The sequence below is a fragment of the Tetrapisispora phaffii genome, chromosome 9 (genome assembly GCF_000236905.1).
Source record: "Tetrapisispora phaffii CBS 4417 chromosome 9, complete genome".
NCBI lineage: Eukaryota > Fungi > Ascomycota > Saccharomycetes > Saccharomycetales > Saccharomycetaceae > Tetrapisispora > Tetrapisispora phaffii.
Genome location: NC_016528.1, coordinates 319,849 through 339,112, shown reverse-complemented (window position 1 = coordinate 339,112; position 19,264 = coordinate 319,849). Strand labels below are relative to the sequence as shown.

At 33.4% G+C, this 19,264-nt stretch overlaps 7 protein-coding genes across 7 annotated transcripts; 3 read left to right on the top strand and 4 right to left on the bottom strand.

Moving 5' to 3' along the window:
• Positions 1-83: 83 nt before the first annotated feature.
• ORC6 (origin recognition complex subunit 6) lies at positions 84-1,478 on the bottom strand (the record flags this gene model as incomplete). The annotated part of the gene is made up of 1 exon (XM_003687041.1): positions 84-1,478. One exon carries the CDS (start codon positions 1,476-1,478, stop codon positions 84-86), a length of 1,395 nt encoding a protein of 464 aa, XP_003687089.1.
• Positions 1,479-2,060: 582 nt separating this feature from the next.
• SET1 (histone methyltransferase SET1) lies at positions 2,061-5,153 on the top strand (the record flags this gene model as incomplete). Its single annotated transcript, XM_003687040.1, has 1 exon — positions 2,061-5,153. One exon carries the CDS (start codon positions 2,061-2,063, stop codon positions 5,151-5,153), a length of 3,093 nt encoding a protein of 1,030 aa, XP_003687088.1.
• A 334-nt stretch (positions 5,154-5,487) lies between these two features.
• On the top strand, positions 5,488-8,352 carry MSH1 (mismatch repair ATPase MSH1; the record flags this gene model as incomplete). The annotated part of the gene is made up of 1 exon (XM_003687039.1): positions 5,488-8,352. The coding sequence occupies one exon, from the start codon at positions 5,488-5,490 to the stop codon at positions 8,350-8,352; it is 2,865 nt and encodes a 954-aa protein (XP_003687087.1).
• A 105-nt stretch (positions 8,353-8,457) lies between these two features.
• NAF1 (RNA-binding snoRNP assembly protein) lies at positions 8,458-9,897 on the bottom strand (the record flags this gene model as incomplete). Its single annotated transcript, XM_003687038.1, has 1 exon — positions 8,458-9,897. One exon carries the CDS (start codon positions 9,895-9,897, stop codon positions 8,458-8,460), a length of 1,440 nt encoding a protein of 479 aa, XP_003687086.1.
• A 1,223-nt stretch (positions 9,898-11,120) lies between these two features.
• ESBP6 (Esbp6p) lies at positions 11,121-13,019 on the top strand (the record flags this gene model as incomplete). Its single annotated transcript, XM_003687037.1, has 1 exon — positions 11,121-13,019. The coding sequence occupies one exon, from the start codon at positions 11,121-11,123 to the stop codon at positions 13,017-13,019; it is 1,899 nt and encodes a 632-aa protein (XP_003687085.1).
• Positions 13,020-13,237: 218 nt separating this feature from the next.
• On the bottom strand, positions 13,238-15,745 carry SPC98 (Spc98p; the record flags this gene model as incomplete). The annotated part of the gene is made up of 1 exon (XM_003687036.1): positions 13,238-15,745. The coding sequence occupies one exon, from the start codon at positions 15,743-15,745 to the stop codon at positions 13,238-13,240; it is 2,508 nt and encodes an 835-aa protein (XP_003687084.1).
• Positions 15,746-16,183: 438 nt separating this feature from the next.
• On the bottom strand, positions 16,184-19,138 carry FAR11 (Far11p; the record flags this gene model as incomplete). Its single annotated transcript, XM_003687035.1, has 1 exon — positions 16,184-19,138. One exon carries the CDS (start codon positions 19,136-19,138, stop codon positions 16,184-16,186), a length of 2,955 nt encoding a protein of 984 aa, XP_003687083.1.
• Positions 19,139-19,264: the final 126 nt, after the last annotated feature.

The following is a 19,264-nucleotide window of genomic DNA, read 5'->3' as shown; positions in this document are numbered from 1 at the left end:
TCTTCATTTTATGCTAGTATTATGCCGTAACTTATTGGAAGTATTAACTTTCACTTTATTTCTTCTTCTTCTCCTTTCTTGGTTCAATCATGCTTCAAAGAGAGATCTTGTTTGATTTTGGATTCCCAATTGGAATATTGTTCATCGGATACCAAAGTACTCTTGGATTGTAACATTGACCCAATCTCTTTTGACAAAGATTCTTCATACTTATTTCCATCGAAGTCATTGTATTCGACTTTGAGTTTACGGTACCATTCTTCTCCAGATATTAATTCTTCAACTATCCCGATGCATTCCAAAATTTCTTCAACTTCAACAGTGTTCATGGCGAGACACATCCTTTCCAGGATTCTATAATCTATCCTGGGATCGTTCTTTCTTTTTTCGCTGTGAACAATTTTAGCGCAGCTAATCACTAATCCACATACTAATTGCCATGGGCAGACCAAATAAGATGATAACATCATAAACTGATCCAATAGGTTGTATGCAACTGTTTTTGGTAGCTCGAACATGTTGCATAACAGAATCACACTAGCAGGAGCAATTTTACTGTATTTTCTAGTTAGCATATTAGATGTACCTAGTTTCAATAAATTATATGAGAATTTTTGAGTATTGACTGTTTTCCTTTTCGAAGGATTTACATTTTTTTCTTTGGTTTTCTTCACATTTCTTACTAGAGATTGATTATTGGAGTCTGTACTGTCATTACGATCTTCCTTTGTGGAATCTTCATTCTCGTTTCGTGTAATCATTTCCGAGTGACTTATATGGTCAGCAGCCTCGCCATGTTTGAAGTTAGACTTCTGTACATTAACTCCATCTAGCTTGGGTTTCTTGATTGGTGACAATTCAGCTTCATCATTCTCAATATCTTCTTCAAATATTAATTTTCTTCTTGGCGTTCTATCTGCCTCAGAATCTTCTTCATCATCAGTTTTATCCAATACTTGCTTTGTAGGAGTAACGTGCTGTTGTGTCTCCCCAGTCTCTCCTAGACTCATGGTTGGGGAACTAAATAATTTCTTTCTTAGATCGCTAGGGTTTTGTGATGTGAAAGTATCGTTCTTTATAGGCGATATTCTTGATCTCTTTTTGGGACTAGGAGTCCAACTGAATTTCTTCACTGGGGACGTTTGAAAAATATTTTGTTTGAATAATTCCACCATTCCTCTTGCTTTTTTAGGCTCCATGGGAATCATATCTAGGTAGTACATCATGTCATCTCCATTTTCATCCGTCGTGCCATATTTTTCAACCAACCGCTCGACAGCTATATACGCAGAAATATGACATCTAGCCAACTCTTCATCTTGTTTCAGCATCACTTTCCCCAAAGATGCATTATAAAGAGTGGATGTAGCAGCCTGGATCTTCTTTAACCTTCCTGAATTCCAATCCAACTTCTGACTGGCATCTCCATTCACGTTCAAAATATCCTTAATGCAACTTTGAATTTGACGACTTGACATTATGCGACTTTGCTCTTTCTCTTCCGAACTGTTCAATAAAGTTAAACCTACCTACTCCTTTGAATTACAAAAAGCAAGTAATACATAAAATACCTACCTTTATGTTTTAACCTAATAACAATCGATAACATTAAATATCATTTAAATTAAATCAAGTATAACGGTTATATGTGAAGTATTCTTGACATATTGAAACATCATAGGAAACGAATTTTGAAAATGTGTAAAGGTTATAATACTCATCGCGAAACATGTCAATAATCTACAGAATCATAATAGTTCAAGTTAAAGAATCATAATACGATTATAATTGTCATATATATTTTATCTATTTACTTATGGTCTACCATGAACTATTTGTTGATGAGGTTTTTGATATTGAGTTTTCTTTTTCCCTAAGGACAATATTAATAATAGTTCGAAGATATTATAAGGTAACGTTATTTTTTAAACGTAGTGAAAATTTACGATTATTTTAATAAAACGATTATTAAATAGTGGTTGAGATAATCCCTGTTTATATTTTGGAAAATTTTGGTCTCAACAACTAGTTTCTAACTTTATATCATTTTATTTTAATATATGTCCGGATACTACAATAGAAGGCCGACTAATGGTTCTTCAAGGCCGCCGAAGAGATCCTACAACCACTATTCACAATATAATCACAGTTATGATTCAACTGGAGGAAAACGATATTACCAAAATAACGGCTATAGTGATGAACATTATCAAGATAATTCCTATTCAAGTAGAGATAACTTTCACCAATCGCGAGATTATAATAAATATTCTTCAAATAACCAAACTTACACTTCAAAACAAAATGGGAACTCAAGCAATGTCTCTATAAAATCTGCATTAAGAAGACCTTCTCCGAAATTGAAGTATAATACAAAGTTCTTCATGGATAAACTGCATTATTTCGATCCTTTCAAAAAGGCTTTGATCCATCAAAATAAAATGAAGCCCTGGAAAGACATGGATAGCAAAAATGAATATCCCAAGAATGGATTCGTAATTGCACAAGAAAAGATAGAAAACAAACTACGAACAGTGATGAAGGAAATAACAGTAAATAAAGGAATTAAGCATTCTTTAGATCCTCGTAAAAATATCAGCAAAAAAGCACAATCGACCTCTAGAACAAAATGTAAAAGTACCTTGAAAGATATTCCAAAAATATTATATGATAAATACTCAATAGGCCCACCACCTCCAAGTGAAATTGTTGTTTATCCGAAGGGAGCAGTAAATAGTATATCCGAAGCATCTGTTAAAAATTACTTCAAATCATTCGGTGGCATTTCTAACTTCGAGTCCTTCAATGATCCAAATAGTGCTATCTCATTGAACATTTATTTAATAAAATTTGATAGTCCAAACGGAAAGATTCAAGATGCAATCAAATCAGCTAATAATGCAGTAGATAAGCATACCAAAAATGATTGTATTATTATGGGATCAGGATTCAATGTAACATTAAATAAAAATGATTTTTTGAAAACAATAATTTCTAAAACTATTGCTAAAAATGAATTGAAAGCAAAAGAACTTAAAATTGAGATGTTAACTAATGAAAGAACTGCTAAACTTAATGGTTCCAATTCTAATAATACAACTGTAGAACAAGCTGATAGAAAACATATTTTTAATGATAGAAAAATACCAGTAGATATTGTGGAGACTGTAAATAATAGACCGACTCTTTTCGTTCCAAAAACGTTTACAATAAATCATAATTTTAGTGTGGAAGATTTTAAAATAAAACTAAGAAGGTACAGATGGGCCAGGATACTAGATCACAAGTATGGGTTTTACATTGTCTTCAACGACATGAAACATGCAAGAGAATGTCTAACAAATGAGTCTGGATCTCTTAAAATAGTATCCAGGACTAGAAATTATCCTGTTCCTATTAGATTTAAATTGATCTCATCTGAATTAACTCCTGCCCCTGCAATATCTCGTAAACATGATTTAGTATTTCCAACAAAGCCTGCAATGAAAGTCTATGGTAATAAGAAAGAGTTATTTGAAGCTACAACAAATATTTTGTTACGTGATCTCCATAATGCACTAGACGTTGATTTACGCAGAAAAATAATTGGTCCTATTATATTTGATGAATTAAATCCTTCTAATTATCCAGATTTGTTAGTGAAGAAGAAAGAAAAGGAAGCACAACTGAAAAATGAGAAATTAAAGTCAACTGTAACACCGGACGTGAAGAAGTCGACCGACGAACTAGGTTTATTTGAACTATATGGTGGTTATGTGAAAAGCAAGGCCAATAGACGACGTTTGTCTTATAAATCTAACCATCCATCTAAACGTCAAAGAAGAGATAATACAGAAGAAAAACCTTCTGCTCATATCCTAAATGAAGATGAAACTCGCGAAGATTCCCAGTCAATTGACTCAATTAGGAATATAATAAAAGAATCTGATGAAGAAGTTTCTTCTGAAGAAATTTCTTCTGCTGAAGAGAATGAATATGAAAATATATACGACACTTCTGATATGGAAATGAAAGATATTGCTGACGAGGAGGCTTCTGAACTCTTAACTCTAGTTAAAGAGGAAACTTCTGCGAAAGGATCAATTATTCCTCCAATATCTTCTAAAAGTATATTTGCTCCATCAATTAGTGAAATACCATTACCAGTCTACGAATACGAAGATTTTGAAAAAGATCCCTCAAAAGTTTTATCTATTTCTCAGTTCCAGGATCTTATAAAAGATACAGAAGATATAAAAATCCTAAAGAGCATATTAGATACTTATGAAACTAAGAATAACTTTTCGCCTTATTTATTGGAATATTTATTGTGGAAATCTAATGAAAATAGGCAGAATTTTGATCAAGCTACTGCTTGGCAAACTCAACTTAACGGTGCACCGTTTGATTATAGTTTATTACCAAAGGATACTGCTTTCAAAGCTAATGGATTTTTTACTGTATCAGACAAACACAAAAATTCATATCTACCACACCGTAGATCATTACACACACCATTAAATACGGTCAACCATCATAATGAAAGTTTGGTAAAACAAGACCATATTACTAAAGAGAGTTCAGTAGAACCCGATTTCATGGATAATAATAACACAGATGTATCTTCTTCCAGAGTTAACAGAGCTATGAATAGACGTTTCCAACAAGATATTGAAGCACAAAAGGCAGTTATTGGTAGCGAATCAGAATTGTTAACTTTAAACCAATTGAATAAACGTAAAAAGCCTGTCACCTTTGCAAGGTCTGCCATCCATAATTGGGGTTTATATGCTCTACAACCCATTGCAGCCAAGGAGATGATTATTGAGTATGTTGGTGAAAGAATCAGACAACCTGTATCTGAAATGAGAGAAATTCGTTACATTAAGAATGGTATTGGTTCAAGTTATTTGTTCAGAATTGATGAAAATACAGTTATCGATGCGACAAAGAAAGGTGGTATTGCAAGGTTCATTAATCATTGTTGTGATCCAAGTTGCACAGCAAAGATTATCAAAGTGGGGGGCAAAAAAAGAATTGTTATTTATGCATTAAGAGATATTGATGTTAACGAAGAGTTAACCTACGATTATAAATTTGAAAGAGAAGAAGATGACCAAGAAAGATTACCTTGTTTATGTGGCGCTCCAAACTGTAAAGGTTTCTTGAATTAGAGAATGACTTATTATAAAACTGCTTTATATATGTCTGCAAATACATACCCAAGTGCATATGTATAAAGCTCAGACCCTATTAGATACACTACATAATAATAAAATCTCAATTAACAATCAAATTTATCATGAAACATGCTTCCATTACTTAAACTTTCTTATGTGTAGAACGCGTAATATGCATGTATCTGTAGATGCGTTAACATAAAATGCATATTTAAAAATTGCATATAATAGAATCGATTAGCTGATCAATGATAGATATATAGATATATTATTAATATTCAATGTTCTGAAGATGATTCATTAGTTTGCTTGCAAATATTGTTTTAGCATGTATAGATGTATTACTGCACGATTATGTCCATATAGATCCATTATACACTATCGAAATTTTGCAAAGGTTAATACAAAACCTTCTGTTTCTAAAATTAAAATCCAGACAACAAGTCCTAAACTGAACGCTCAAAATAAATTAGATTCATATATTAACACTACCAATACACTCCCAGATTTAAATAAAGACATTGCTACAGCTACTCCAGATGTCGATGAAAAACTGTCTGATATACCACCTTCACTAAAATATGTTCGTGAATTAATTGATCATCATAAAGGTTCAGTGGTGTTAACACAAATGGGGTCATTCTATGAACTATACTTTGAGCAAGCTGAAAAATATGCTCCAGAATTAAATATCCAATTAACATCTAAACAATTTTCACATGGAAAGGTACCGTTTGCTGGATTTCCAGTCGGACAGTTAAGTCGTCATTTAAAAGTGCTTGTGAATGACCATGAATATAGCGTAGCCATTGCTCAACAGTTTAAAAAGGATGGTGTAGCTGACAACGAAGTTAGTAAATTTTATCGAAGAGTCACTAGAATAGTAACTCCTGGTACCTTTATAGATGAAGCATTTGAAAATTTCGAAGAAAATAATTATTTATTATCTATTAACTTCCCTGAAAATTGTTTTAATAAATTAGCAGACAGCGATTCAAAATTGGGGTTGAGCTGGTGTGATGTATCAACGGGTGAAATATTTGTTCAACAGGTTAGGCTGAAAGACGCAGTATCGGCGATTACCAGAATTCAACCTAAAGAAATTCTACTTGAAGAATCAATTGCAGACTTTACAATCGAATCAGGTTCCTGGTATCCGGAATTTGTTGAACTGAAGAAATATTTCTTAAAATATCATAAATTACCGGCAGCTCACATTACACTTGACTCTTTATACTCTCTATTTGCTAATGGCACAGAGGAATCAACATCCAGATTATTTAAAATACAATTCCAAACATTCACACAGAAGGAACTGGCAGCTTTAAGAGACTTGTTGATATATATCAAAGAGCATCTGCCGGATTTTCGTATGAATCTTCAGTTTCCACAAAAGCAATCTGTTACTTCTATAATGCAAATTGATTCCAGAACCAGTTCTGCCCTAGAGTTACATGCTACAGTTCGAGATAGGTCTAAAAAGGGATCATTATTATCTTGTATAAGAAGAACTGTAACATCACCAGGAACAAGGCTTCTTTCACAGTGGCTATCAGGTCCTTCACTTGATTTAGCGGAAATAAATAGTAGACAAGATATAGTTGCCTTCTTTTTGGAAGATTTGGACTCTACAAAGGATATGATTTCAAATTTAAAAACTGTCTCTGATTTAACTAGAATAATTCAACGATTCAGTTTCAACCAAGGCGATGCTTCGGAGCTTCTACAATTAGTAGAATCTTTAAAGACAGCAAAGGCGGTCAAAAAGAATATTGAAACTATCAATTCTGAATTAGAAGACAACAAACTGCCCGATGAGCTATACAACAGATTAATTTCAGACTTAGAATTTGATGGCAGTTTAATTTCTGAGGTGGAAAGTTGTATAAATGAAGTAGCATTGAGGAAAATTAACTCAGCTACATCTGAGGGAATTGAAAAAGACGAGAGTATGAACAGTTCTGGAATCCATGATACAAATAATGAAATATGGATTATTGACCCAAACTATAACAATTCACTAAAGAAATACCATGAAGAATACCAAAATTGTAAAAGAGAAAAAGAAAAACTTCAAGAAATATATAACAACAAATTGGTCAATGATATTGGATGTAGGAGAGTTGCAATGAAGCAGAAGCCAAATGGTGACTACACGTTACACATTCATGCTAGTACAAATAACATGAAAAAAGTACTTGATTTTATAAATACAAAGGAGTTGATCAATGGACATCCGCTTGTGATAACGCAAAAATCAGTTCAGACTTGTTGGGTATCTCACAAATCCTGGAATGATCTAGCTCATTTGTCAGAGTTAGCTAAGTTTCGAATAAAACAGGAAGAAGATTTTATATTAAATAACCTGAAAACTAAATTTGTAAACAAAAGTGAATCTATCAGGTTAATAACACATAAATTAGCATATATCGATGTTTTGTCTTCATTCGCAATATTAGCAACCGATAATAGATTGAAACGTCCCAAATTAAACAATACCACCAGCTTTAATATCAAAGGTGGCCGTCATTTAATGGTAGAGGAAGGATTGAAAATTTCTTCATTATCAACTTTTGTTAAAAATGATTGTAAATTAGCTAAAGGTGATTTATGGGTAATTACAGGTCCAAACATGGGTGGGAAATCAACCTTTTTAAGACAAAATGCTACAATTATAATATTGGCTCAAATTGGATCATATTGTCCTTGTGATAAAGCTACAATTGGGTTAGTAGATAAAATATTTAGTAGGGTTGGTTCAGCTGATGATTTATATAATGAAATGAGTACTTTTATGGTAGAGATGATTGAAACTTCCTATATATTACACGGTGCAACAAATAGATCATTGGCCATCCTTGACGAAATTGGAAGAGGGACAAGTTCAAAAGAAGGCACGAGTATAGCATTTGCTACTTTGAAGTACTTAATTGAAAAGAATTCATGTCGGACATTATTTGCAACTCATTTTGGTAGTGAATTAAAGGAAATTATAGACAAAAATTATTATGATTCATTAAAAAACAACCTTAAATTTTATGAAACAAGCGTTGTTGAAATCTCAGAAGACAATTATTACTATGATCATAAGTTAAAGGAAGGTGTTTGTACTAAATCTGATGCCATCAAGGTAGCAAAAAGAGCAGGTTTTCCTGAGACAGCATTGAATGATGCCAAACGATTTCTAAATTAAATAGATAAATTTATATGCTTGTATAAATATCGGTAAAAGACACTTGCGTTCATATTACAAATGTGTTTACAGAGCTATATAATGCATGTAATGTTTAATAATAATTTATTGATAAAAATTACTTTTTTCATTATTGTTTTTGTACGAGTTTCCATTATCCTTATGCTTATCACCATTCATGGTATATGTTTGCTGTTGCTGTTGCTGTTGCTGTTGCTGTTGTAATAACAAACTATGCAATTGTAATACTTGGTTCATATGAGATTGCGATGAATTTTGATTGTTTATGTTATTGTTATTGTTATTGAATGATGGTTGGTTTTGGTAAATCAGTGGCTGAATTGGTGGCATAGCAGGAGTAGAAAATTGGTTTCCAAGTAACGGATACATTTGTGGCTGTTGAGTATTGAAGTTTGCAGAGATACTTTGGCCAGCATTCAGATACATATTCGTATTCATCAAATTCATGTTCATATTCATGTTGGGATTAAAATTATTAAAATTATTTTGAGGGTTAAATTGCGAGACGGGTGGATACACTGGAGTAGTGTTTTGTTGGATAGCATCGTAATTGGTTTGCGAACTATCCACATTTTGATTTCTTGAATTACGTGGCTTGTATGATGAAACTCTGGTATTCTCATTGCTCGGTTGGGCCTGATAACTTGGAAATCTGGTGGCAGGGTGTTGTGATTTAGGAATATTCCTCCTGTTACTGTTGTTGTTAGCATTTGGCTTTTGGACTTTCTTAGTAGCATTGTTTTCGTTTTTATTTGATTTCCTTTGTTGTTTTTTCATCTTTTTATAATTCATTTCCTTTTCATCATCCGAGAATTCTTGTTCACTTTCTGGTAATTCCTCATCAAATGCGTTGGACGCGTCTGTACCTTTGAATTTTCTTATCATGAACGTATCAACCCAAGCAGAATCACTCACTATGATGGAAACATCTTCGCCCACTTTTTCTTTCCATTCCGACATATCAGCATCCTTTGGCAATAAAACCCTATATAATGGAGAGGTCAATTTCCCAAAAACTTCCACTAATCGTCCCAGTAGTTTTTTCTCTTTCGACAAACAAAAGATTGAACCGTCCTTCAATACTCGATTTTCACCAGATGTCGAAGTCTCTACAATAACATTGTTGTTGTATAGAGATTTAATAGTACCTATGCTTTTTAATACTGTAGTTTCACTGATCTGATAATCGGCAGGAATCTCTGCTGATTCTTCCTCCAGCGTTTCATGTTTTGATTTTATCGGTCCCTCCATGTTTTCTTCTTCGATATCATCTTCAATTTCATCATTTGACTCATTGTCAGATGAAGCATCGCTTGAAGCTGAACTTTCCTCCGATTCCGAATCCGAATCTGAATCCGATTCTGACTCCCAGTGTGATTTTGAACCGGTGTCTATTTCTTTACGATCTTCTTCCAACTCTGCCTCGTCCACTGTAATGTTGTCCATATCATTCTGATCTAATTTAGGTAACTCAACTTCTAAACCATCGTCCTGTAACGCTTTGCTAAATAAATCCTCACTCATGACCGAGAATGATGCCGACGTCTGAGATACTTTGCTGGTGATCCTGAAGCAGTTATTAATCTCACTGATACTCTGTTACTGATCTCCAATCCAAACATTGAATAATTAAATACCAACATGCGTAGTGCTATTCAACCCATACACTTCTTTATATATCTAGCTCATCGCAAATTTTTACCTTAGGCCCGCTTATTTCATGTTACAGCGTAGAACATTTTCAAGGTCAAGTCATCTCATACGAGAACATTTCTGTGTAAAGACCACATGACGTATGAAGCGGCGTCTGACACATAGCACAGCTCATTTAGAGGAGCGTTGTGTTGCTACTTTCTCTGAAAGTAGCAACAACGCTGCCGGACCACCGGGAACGTGCACTGACGGTTGTGCGACGGGAACAGCGCCGTTCACAGATACAAAACCGTGTCTTACAACGCCGGACCTGGCATCGCTGGCACGGTGCCGTAAAAGCAGTCTGTTTCGTTTGCATGGGCACAGTGACCGCTTCTTTGCCCAAACACACAGCGCACCATTACCCTCCCACCACGCCAGGCGCGGCAGCACAAGAACCATGTAACGAAGCCGGTTGTCTGCACACGCCGTTGCAAACCCTGGCTGCAACAACGGCGTCACCCGCATTCCGTGTAATTAAATGTTTCAATTTCGAAAGTTGTGTCGGGAGCCCTCCTTGCACGGTCTCCCGATCGATCAGACAAGCCCATCTCGCGAGGACTACGTGGCGCCCACGCGGCTCTTTTGTTTTTGAGCAAAAAAGAAACGCCGGGAGGGCGGCCACACGGAACTTGCAGTGAAACGTAGGCACAGGCCCGCAGATTCCCGCATTCTGAAATTGCTTTTTCGTTATGTCGACGGTGTCGATCTCCGGAGAACGTTGTGTTTGCGGCGAGAAACGCAGTCGGGAATGTGATGACCCGTATATTACTCAATCGGGTTCGCCGTATTTATTTCTTGGGAGGTGCCGTTTGCTCGATTTGTTAGAGGAAAATGATTCATTTGCAATGGGCGGAGATTAGCAGGAGATAAGACCGGCCTGGGCGAAAAGAATTATGACGACCCAACGAGTAATAAGTTGTAAGGTGCTTTTATATATTTAGCTAACGGTTTTCTCCAACAGTTCAGATATATATATATATATGTATATATGATGTGTATCTCTTCTTCGGCTGCATCGCATCACTGCTGACAACTGCTAAACTATAACAAACATGGTCGATAACGAGTCATCACCTACCGACCAGGAAAGTATGGTCTCATCGCTAGCATCCGAATCGGAGATAGACGGTCAAGACCCGGATCATGAAATGAACAAAATATTGACCTCTCACTTTGACGTAGGGGATGCTTTACAAATGGATGGAAATGCTTCTCGCATGAATCCAGAACAATCAACCGATCTGGAGGCCTCTCCAGTGGTAGACAACATTGAATCGCATGACGGGGCACAACGACAAGATATAGAGACTAGTTCCGAAGCTCATTCGGTGAAAAGTATCGATTCAAAAGCTCATTTGTATGAGGGCCAGATCGGGCAACATAGAATACAAGAAATTAAATCGTCGAATAATTGCACAGAGAGTTTGTCAAGAAACTCAACAAGGCGTTCTAAATCGCAACATAATGAAGATAATCAATCCATTGTACAGCGAGTATATACTAACCAAACTACAGGTAAACTAGACTTGCCTCCGGATGGTGGATATGGCTGGGTTTCCCTAGTTTGTGTCTTTTTGACAATGTTCTCGTCGTGGGGTTGTAACTCAAGTTTTGGTGTTTTTTTAGCATTTTACCTGAACAATGACACATTTCCAGGAGCATCAAAATATGACTACGCGCTTATTGCAGGTTTACCGGTTTTTATAGGTCAAGTTTTATGTCCAATAGTCACTGTCATCATGAAAGTGATTGGCATCAAGCCGACGATGTTAATCGGTGTTACTATTTCATTTGCAGGATTTTTATTAGCTTCTTTTGCCACTAAACTTTGGCATTTGTACGTTACGCAAGGTATGATGATTGGTATTTCGATCGCTTTTGTCTTCATTCCAGCTACAACCATTATACCAGGCTGGTTTTTAAAGAAAAGGGCGGTGGCAATGGGTTTATCATTATCAGCAACCGGTGTTGGTGGTGTCGTTTACGGTTTATCAGTAAACAAACTGATTCAGGATGACCACGAGACTAAGTGGGCTTTAAGGATGTTATGTATTGTGACAACTATAACATTGCTACTTGCAATTACATTTATCAAACAAGCTTTCCCTACCAAACCTTTAGGTATTCGATCTTTTACTGTTATTAGAAATGAATTTGTAAAAATGTTCAAAGTTAACCTTTTAGAGAAACCGTTTATTGCTCTAATAGCATTCTGGTTCACATTTGCTCTATTTGGCTACAATTTGATGATTTTCACTCTCTCATCATACGCTGTTGCAAGAGGGTTATCTTCACACGATGGTTCTACTTTAACTGCGGTTTTAAATGCATGTCAAGCTATAGGGAGACCGATGCTTGGTCTCTTAGGAGATAGGTACGGCAGAACAAATATTACAACTCTTTTTACTGTTATCATCTTGATACTGTTATTTGCCTTCTGGATTACTGCACATACATTTTTGCAATTATTATTTTTTGTTATAATGTTGGGAAGTTGTGTCGGTGTTGCTAATGTTATGAGTACGGTATTAATTGCAGACATGGTTGGTCCAACGGATTTCTTACCTGCTTGGAGTTTTGTTAATTATGCAGGTTCTGGTATGTTTTTAGTGTGTGAAGTTATTGCTCAAGCGTTAGTTGACGAACAGAATGTTTCAAATCCATACATACATACTCAAATTTTTGCCGGTTTATGTTTTGTGGTTGCTCTAATTTTAGTCTTATTATTAAGACAAATTAATGTAACACAGAAGATGGAGCAAATAAGGAAAAATATTGTAATTAAATTAAATGAGTATGAAAGTGAGGTTAGCGACGATGATTATGAAGAACAGAAGTTAATGGTAGCTGAAAAACAGAAGTTGCTTGAAGATAAAGCACATTATGATCAACACTTGGAATCGGGAATCAAAGCATTTTTCGTTAGAATGACATATCCAATGAAAGTTTAATTGCTTTATAATTATTTAAGACTCTATAAACTTTGATTATTTTACAAGAATATATTCATTCTTTAGGACATGCTATTGTTACAAAGTTGTGTATTCATAATTACACAAATATATTTCCATATGATTTTCTATATAATTCTCTTTCACATAAGTCATAATGCAACATTACATAATAAATGCAATCTATACAATATTTTCATCATGGGACCATATCCCTATTATTTTAAAATCTTTTGTAATCTGAACAATTCATCATCTCCATCAGACTTCAAATCACGTAAGAAAAGATTCTTCTGCTCTCGGAAGTTTTTATATTGACGAACAATGTTTCTTAAAACTGTATTGAACCTACCTAACAATAGGTTAATTTCATTTGGTGAATTTTGAAGATTTAATTGGATTAGTACTTCATAGGTGATATCATTTAACGCATTATAATAAGTTAAAAATTCAAAAATTGTGTTTAATAAAAGAATAATTGAAGTGGAGTATGCATTGCCAGAATAAGTACCATTATCATTTGAGGAAGATGATAAAAGTTTATTGTTCAAAATGTTTGATAAAAACTCATTATGTAATTTCTCAATTTCGTCAATATTATAATTTTTTAATACATTTATCTTTGGGTTTATATCAGTTTTGAAAGCAGCACCTTTAGGCTTTAGAAGACCATCAGGGGCTACAAGTCCACTACTCAACTTTGTTATACTTAACGATTGAGTGTTATTTTGGTCCATTACATTGTCTTCCATGGATTCATCGTTAATACCAAGAACAGCAGATAACTCTTTAAAATTGTTCTCTATTATGTTTTGAAAAGTATGAGTTTCTAGGCTAATATTAAATTGATAAACTTGAGACTTTAGCACATTACATTTGGAAAATTTGGAAACAATATCCCTTATTAATGGATCTTTATTGCTAATTTTTCTTAACTCACGTATCAGCATGGTTGACCTCGATGTTTCCGTATTATGAAAAAAGGTATTCTTTTTAAATCTCCATAAAAAATTGAATATCCTCAAGTATTCCTTCCTTCCTCCTTCTCTATTTACATTTAAAATTTTTAGTAAAGGCTCATCAAGAAGGTAGTCAAGTGTGAAGACATCCCAACCAATAGACCCATGGCCAAGATCTAAAACCCTTGCATCTAATTTATTAATTAAAGTATTATTATCGCAGCGATTTAATAGATTGTTCATTGATGAATGATGGACAGAATCCTGTAAATATCTAGTCAATTCATAACTTGACAATGAATCGGAGGGACTCAAAAGTATATCATTGGAATTCATAATTAACACATCAATAAAGTCAGCTTTACCCATTAATAATATATCTCTAACCAAATATATAGTTTCTCTAAAGTAAAACTTGTGAAGTAATAACTCATTAGTGTGATTTACGATCTCAGTATATTGATCGTGAATTGTATCAAAGAACAGTCTATCAATATTATGTGAATATTTTGTATATTTTAAATTATACCTTTTTGAAAAGGTGTTAGTCCATTGAATGTCTTTAAAATAATGCTGCAAATATAAGTATGTTTTACCAATGATGTAAATTTCTATGGAGACATGTTTCGGTATAAATGTGGGCAGTTTATCTTCATCTACATATATTGAAAACTCAACATCTTTATTAATCTTAATAAAAAATTCGTTTAAATTCAAATTCACCTTTCCCAAAGTTAACCAATCAATTAAATATTCTGAATAAAACGACAAGAGATTGTTAAATAATAAGAGGCTCGTCTCCCTCACCAATAAATCACCATGATTTTTTAGTTCATTTAATTTCTTTAAATACTGATAGCCATCAGTTTCATCAAAATCCTTTAACAATACGTATAGGTATCTTAATTCAATGATTTTTTCGAACAATTTATAATATACTTGCTTTGTCGTAGATTCGCTGTTCTCAACTTTATTGAATACTAAAGTATTTATATATCCTGTGTAATTTCGTAGATAAAGCGATATCTGAATTAGTAATGCTTTTTTCATTGGTGAAATATTAGACTTCTTATTTTGTTCAACAATTGAGTTTAATTTTTGATAAAGCAAACCTGCTTCAAAGATATGATGTAATATACCACTATCACCATTGCTAATATTTTTTGGAATTGAAATACAGTTTTGTCTTATTGGAAACATATCAGATGTAGTAGCTAATAGTGTATATGATATGAATTTTATTATATCTTCTTGAGGAATTAGTTTAGTATAATAAGGTTTTGTTAGTCTTTCCAAAGTTGTCCCTACATTATTGCTGCTGTTTAAGAAATTCTTGTGTGATGATATGTACGATCTGCGATCAGAGTACATATCCATATTTTCAAAGGATTCTGCATAATCAGCGTTGCTTTGTAGTAAGGATAAATTAGCGTGATTTCCTAACATCTCATCATTAAAAGTTGAATGCATATTTCTTGTTGGGGACTGTTGTATACCGGATATATATTTCAATATATCATCTTGGTTATTGAATGGTAACAATTTCTCAATTGAATCAGTAAAAATTTTCCACCTCTTATCATTCTCCAGAGTGTGTGGTACTTCGTGTCTATAAATATTAATCAGTGAATTTAGCAACGAAATTGACTTATTTGAAGATAGCAAAAACTCTGCAATATCGTGTGTTAGTGAATGTATTGATGAAGGTGTTAAATCCTGGGGTACGGTTCCCTCTACTAATGTTTGTAAATTTAGTTCGAAATTCATCAAACGCTAAATTTTATATTGAAAGTATATTCGTCTATCAGCTCTAAGGTGCTCTATCAAAACTACAAAACAAGTCTTTTCAAATATTGCTAGAATCGTTAGAAAATTTGTATAAGTAATCAGTATAAAATTTAAACTAATTATACCAACCGAATATATATTTAAGTGAATCTCTTTGAACTATTTTTTGTTTACAATAAAATCAAGTTTGTTTTGTATTTTAAACTCTATTAATGTGTGGACGCTTCATGGAGAAATAAGCATACGCGTAAAAATAATAACATATGTGCCAGTAAATATTAAACAGATCAGGTTCCAATATTTTGTATAAATCTATATTTATATCTATATATTATATGTATGCTAAGACAAATGCATTTTAGTAGTTTTTAAATTATTTATGATGTGATGGTTCAGGTGAAGTCAGTTACTGTTTGTTTATAAACTGTTAATATTTTCCGATTCATTGTTCAAAAGAGTTTGATTAGCGTTAGTTCTTGTTGTATAGCCTAAGTCAAGCATTGAAGCTTTATAATGAAAAAAATTATAAAATTGAAGTAATGCCCTTAGCGCTAGCTCTTGTCCACAAGCATCGCTTAATTCGTTTGATATATCTTTGCCTGTTACCCAATTCTCAGTTAATTCCAAGCGTTCATATAGATAGACACCTGAAATTAAATCCATATGTTCTGCCTTCCATCTTTTGTTTTTAAATGGTGTTAATTCTTTCACGATTTTTAGGATTGCATGATACATTGGAAGGTTAAATACGCGATAATATCTTTTGAAGAGAATACCTATTGATAATGGCAAATCTTTTAATCTCTGTGTCTTATCTCTAGTAATATGGCTTAAAGTGTTGAACATATACGTGAAACTGGATAAGATCATGGGATCAAAGTTATAAGTTGCTTTTTCTGTAGTCGTAGATAAGTTTCCTGCCAATGCTTGTAATTCTATCCAAATAGAATGATTTGAGGATGCAGTTTTCTTGAATAGTCTATCAACATAAATTTCAGAATAATTGTTAAGAACTAAGGTAGACGTATTGATATATTGAGAATCATATAACAACACACATAAGTGTTCGTACTTTAAAACATGATTCAATTTAAACCATTTTAGTAGATCGTAAATAATTCCAGTGGATGATCTAAGTGCTATTTCCTTTGCTCTAGTTACTTCCAACTTAGGAATTAGAACATCTAGTGGGATTTTGTCCCTGACATCAACTTCATTATAACATAGATTATTAACATTTGATTCCATAATCTGAATTAAAACAAAAATTAATGAATTTAAACTCGGGAAGCAATCTTTATAAAAGTTTTCTACTCTTTTCATGATATCAACACCTTCAATATTATTAGAATTTTTCATTGTAATATAATCATAAGGATTGTCGTCAATTTTGGACTTCCATCCTCTTTCCTTCATCATGAAAAGATCTCGCTCATACCATAATTGTTTGTTACATAAACCTACCCTGAGACTCTCATTTAATATTTGGGTAGCTTCTGATATACTGTATGGGATAGTAATGTCAGAACTGGTATTATCATTAACATTGAAATCTCCCATGAAAGATAACCTTTTGGTCAAATCATCTGTACCACTCTCGTCGTCAGATGGATATAAACAAGGGAAGGACATATTAGTTTGAAATGACCTTCTTTGTTTCTGAAGTGGTGATATAGGTGATAAAGTCGGAGATCCTGGTGGTGACGGAGCAGGTGTAGCCAGATGTTGATTTGGCATTGATAGTAATTGGTTCATGGAATTTCGTATTTTCGACCTTGGGATTTCAATAAATTGAGAAAGCGAATTTGAGTTGTCTATACTATTTGGCAACTTGTCATTTGGTATAACCAAATCGGGATATCTAGATATTATATCTTCTCTAAACGCTTCATAACTTAAAGGCGATATACCTAATTTAGATTTTATGCAGTTGGCTGATTCGGTTATATTTTCTTCTTCATCTTCATAAAATGTCACTTTGTGAAGTTTATATATCTCTCTCTTAGTTTTTTTGAAAACAGCATCATCGCCAAACTGCAAAATGATTACTTTAGAAAGAAGATTTATTATGTTTCTAATCTTCATTGATAGTCTACTATTCCACCGCCAATGTTCGATGTACTTCACTAAATATAATAGTAATTTCATATCTTCGAAAATATTTATCGTGTTATCAATGATGGGTTTTCTAGCCTCATTAAACCTTTCCTCTATGCAAACGGTGGCAATTAAAAATATTATAGTCATTGTATAAAAGAATAGCGTTGTTTGAAGATTTAAGTTACTTGTCTTATCTCTGCAATTGTTAGATATATCGTAAAAGCGTTTCACTATAGTTATAAGGTTATTTTCATCCTCCAAAAGTAAAAAAATATTACGTTTTATAGACAATACTTGTTCTTTTGTGGTACTATTTGATTTGTCAATCCCTAGGCATATAAATAACAATGCCATTATGCATGTTTGGAGGTTTGTTGAGAGACCATTAACTAAAACTTTTATTTGTAAACGTGCATAATCAACATCTCTCATAAATAAAGTTTTGTCGATGTTTTTTTGCTTGAATTGTGATTTAGTTTGCGGTAGGTATGTGTAATCAGATAATGAAAACCACATTGGCAATTCCTCTTCTAAATTGTATGAGCCCAAATAGTTAACTTCGATCTTGGGTATAGGTTCAGCCATAGAATCTATGGTAGAGGACCCTATTTCAGAAGCTCTTCTTTCTAAACTTTCTTGTAAACCTGAGTCAATAGGCATGTTAAAATCATGGTCTTTAGTAGCATCAGTTAGTCCTACAGGCTCTTTCAGTTTTGACTTGTCACTCTTTTGCAGAGGAGGTAAAATTTGACCAGCAATTGGTCCATCTATTTCATCAACATTTGTAAAATTTTCTTCATCAAATAATTCGTCTTCCAACTGAGATTCAGAAAATCCTTTCACTTCATTATTATTTTGTGACATATCGTTATCTAATAAAGACTGGAACTGAGGGTTTTCTGTAGGTGATTCTATTTTATGCGATATCAGTCTCTCATTTTTATCAGTGCTATTGTTTTTATTAATATCCATTGAGTTTAATTTATTTCTTATTTTTACATCCAAACCTAATAATAAGTGATTCTTATCCGGGGGATCTATTATGTCTTGAACATTTCCATTAGAATATGACAATTTTTGTGAAGTAAATCGAGCTTCAATTTGTTGTCTATTTACTAATCTTCTACTAATATCTGCCCTTGTATCATCTAGAAATATTTGGTTTGAGGAACGGTTATTATTCAATGAAGAAATATTGTCAAATGATATTGATCTCCCAATATTATTATTATGATTATCACTAGTAATCACTATCCGTTTATCGTCATTCATATTAGAAACAAATACATGTAATCGTAAAATATTTCTACTATATTAAGTTGTCAATGTCTTGTAGTAGTGAATATTTGTCTTTAACGAAGAGTTCGATAATTGATAGTCTACGATAAGTGCTCCAAC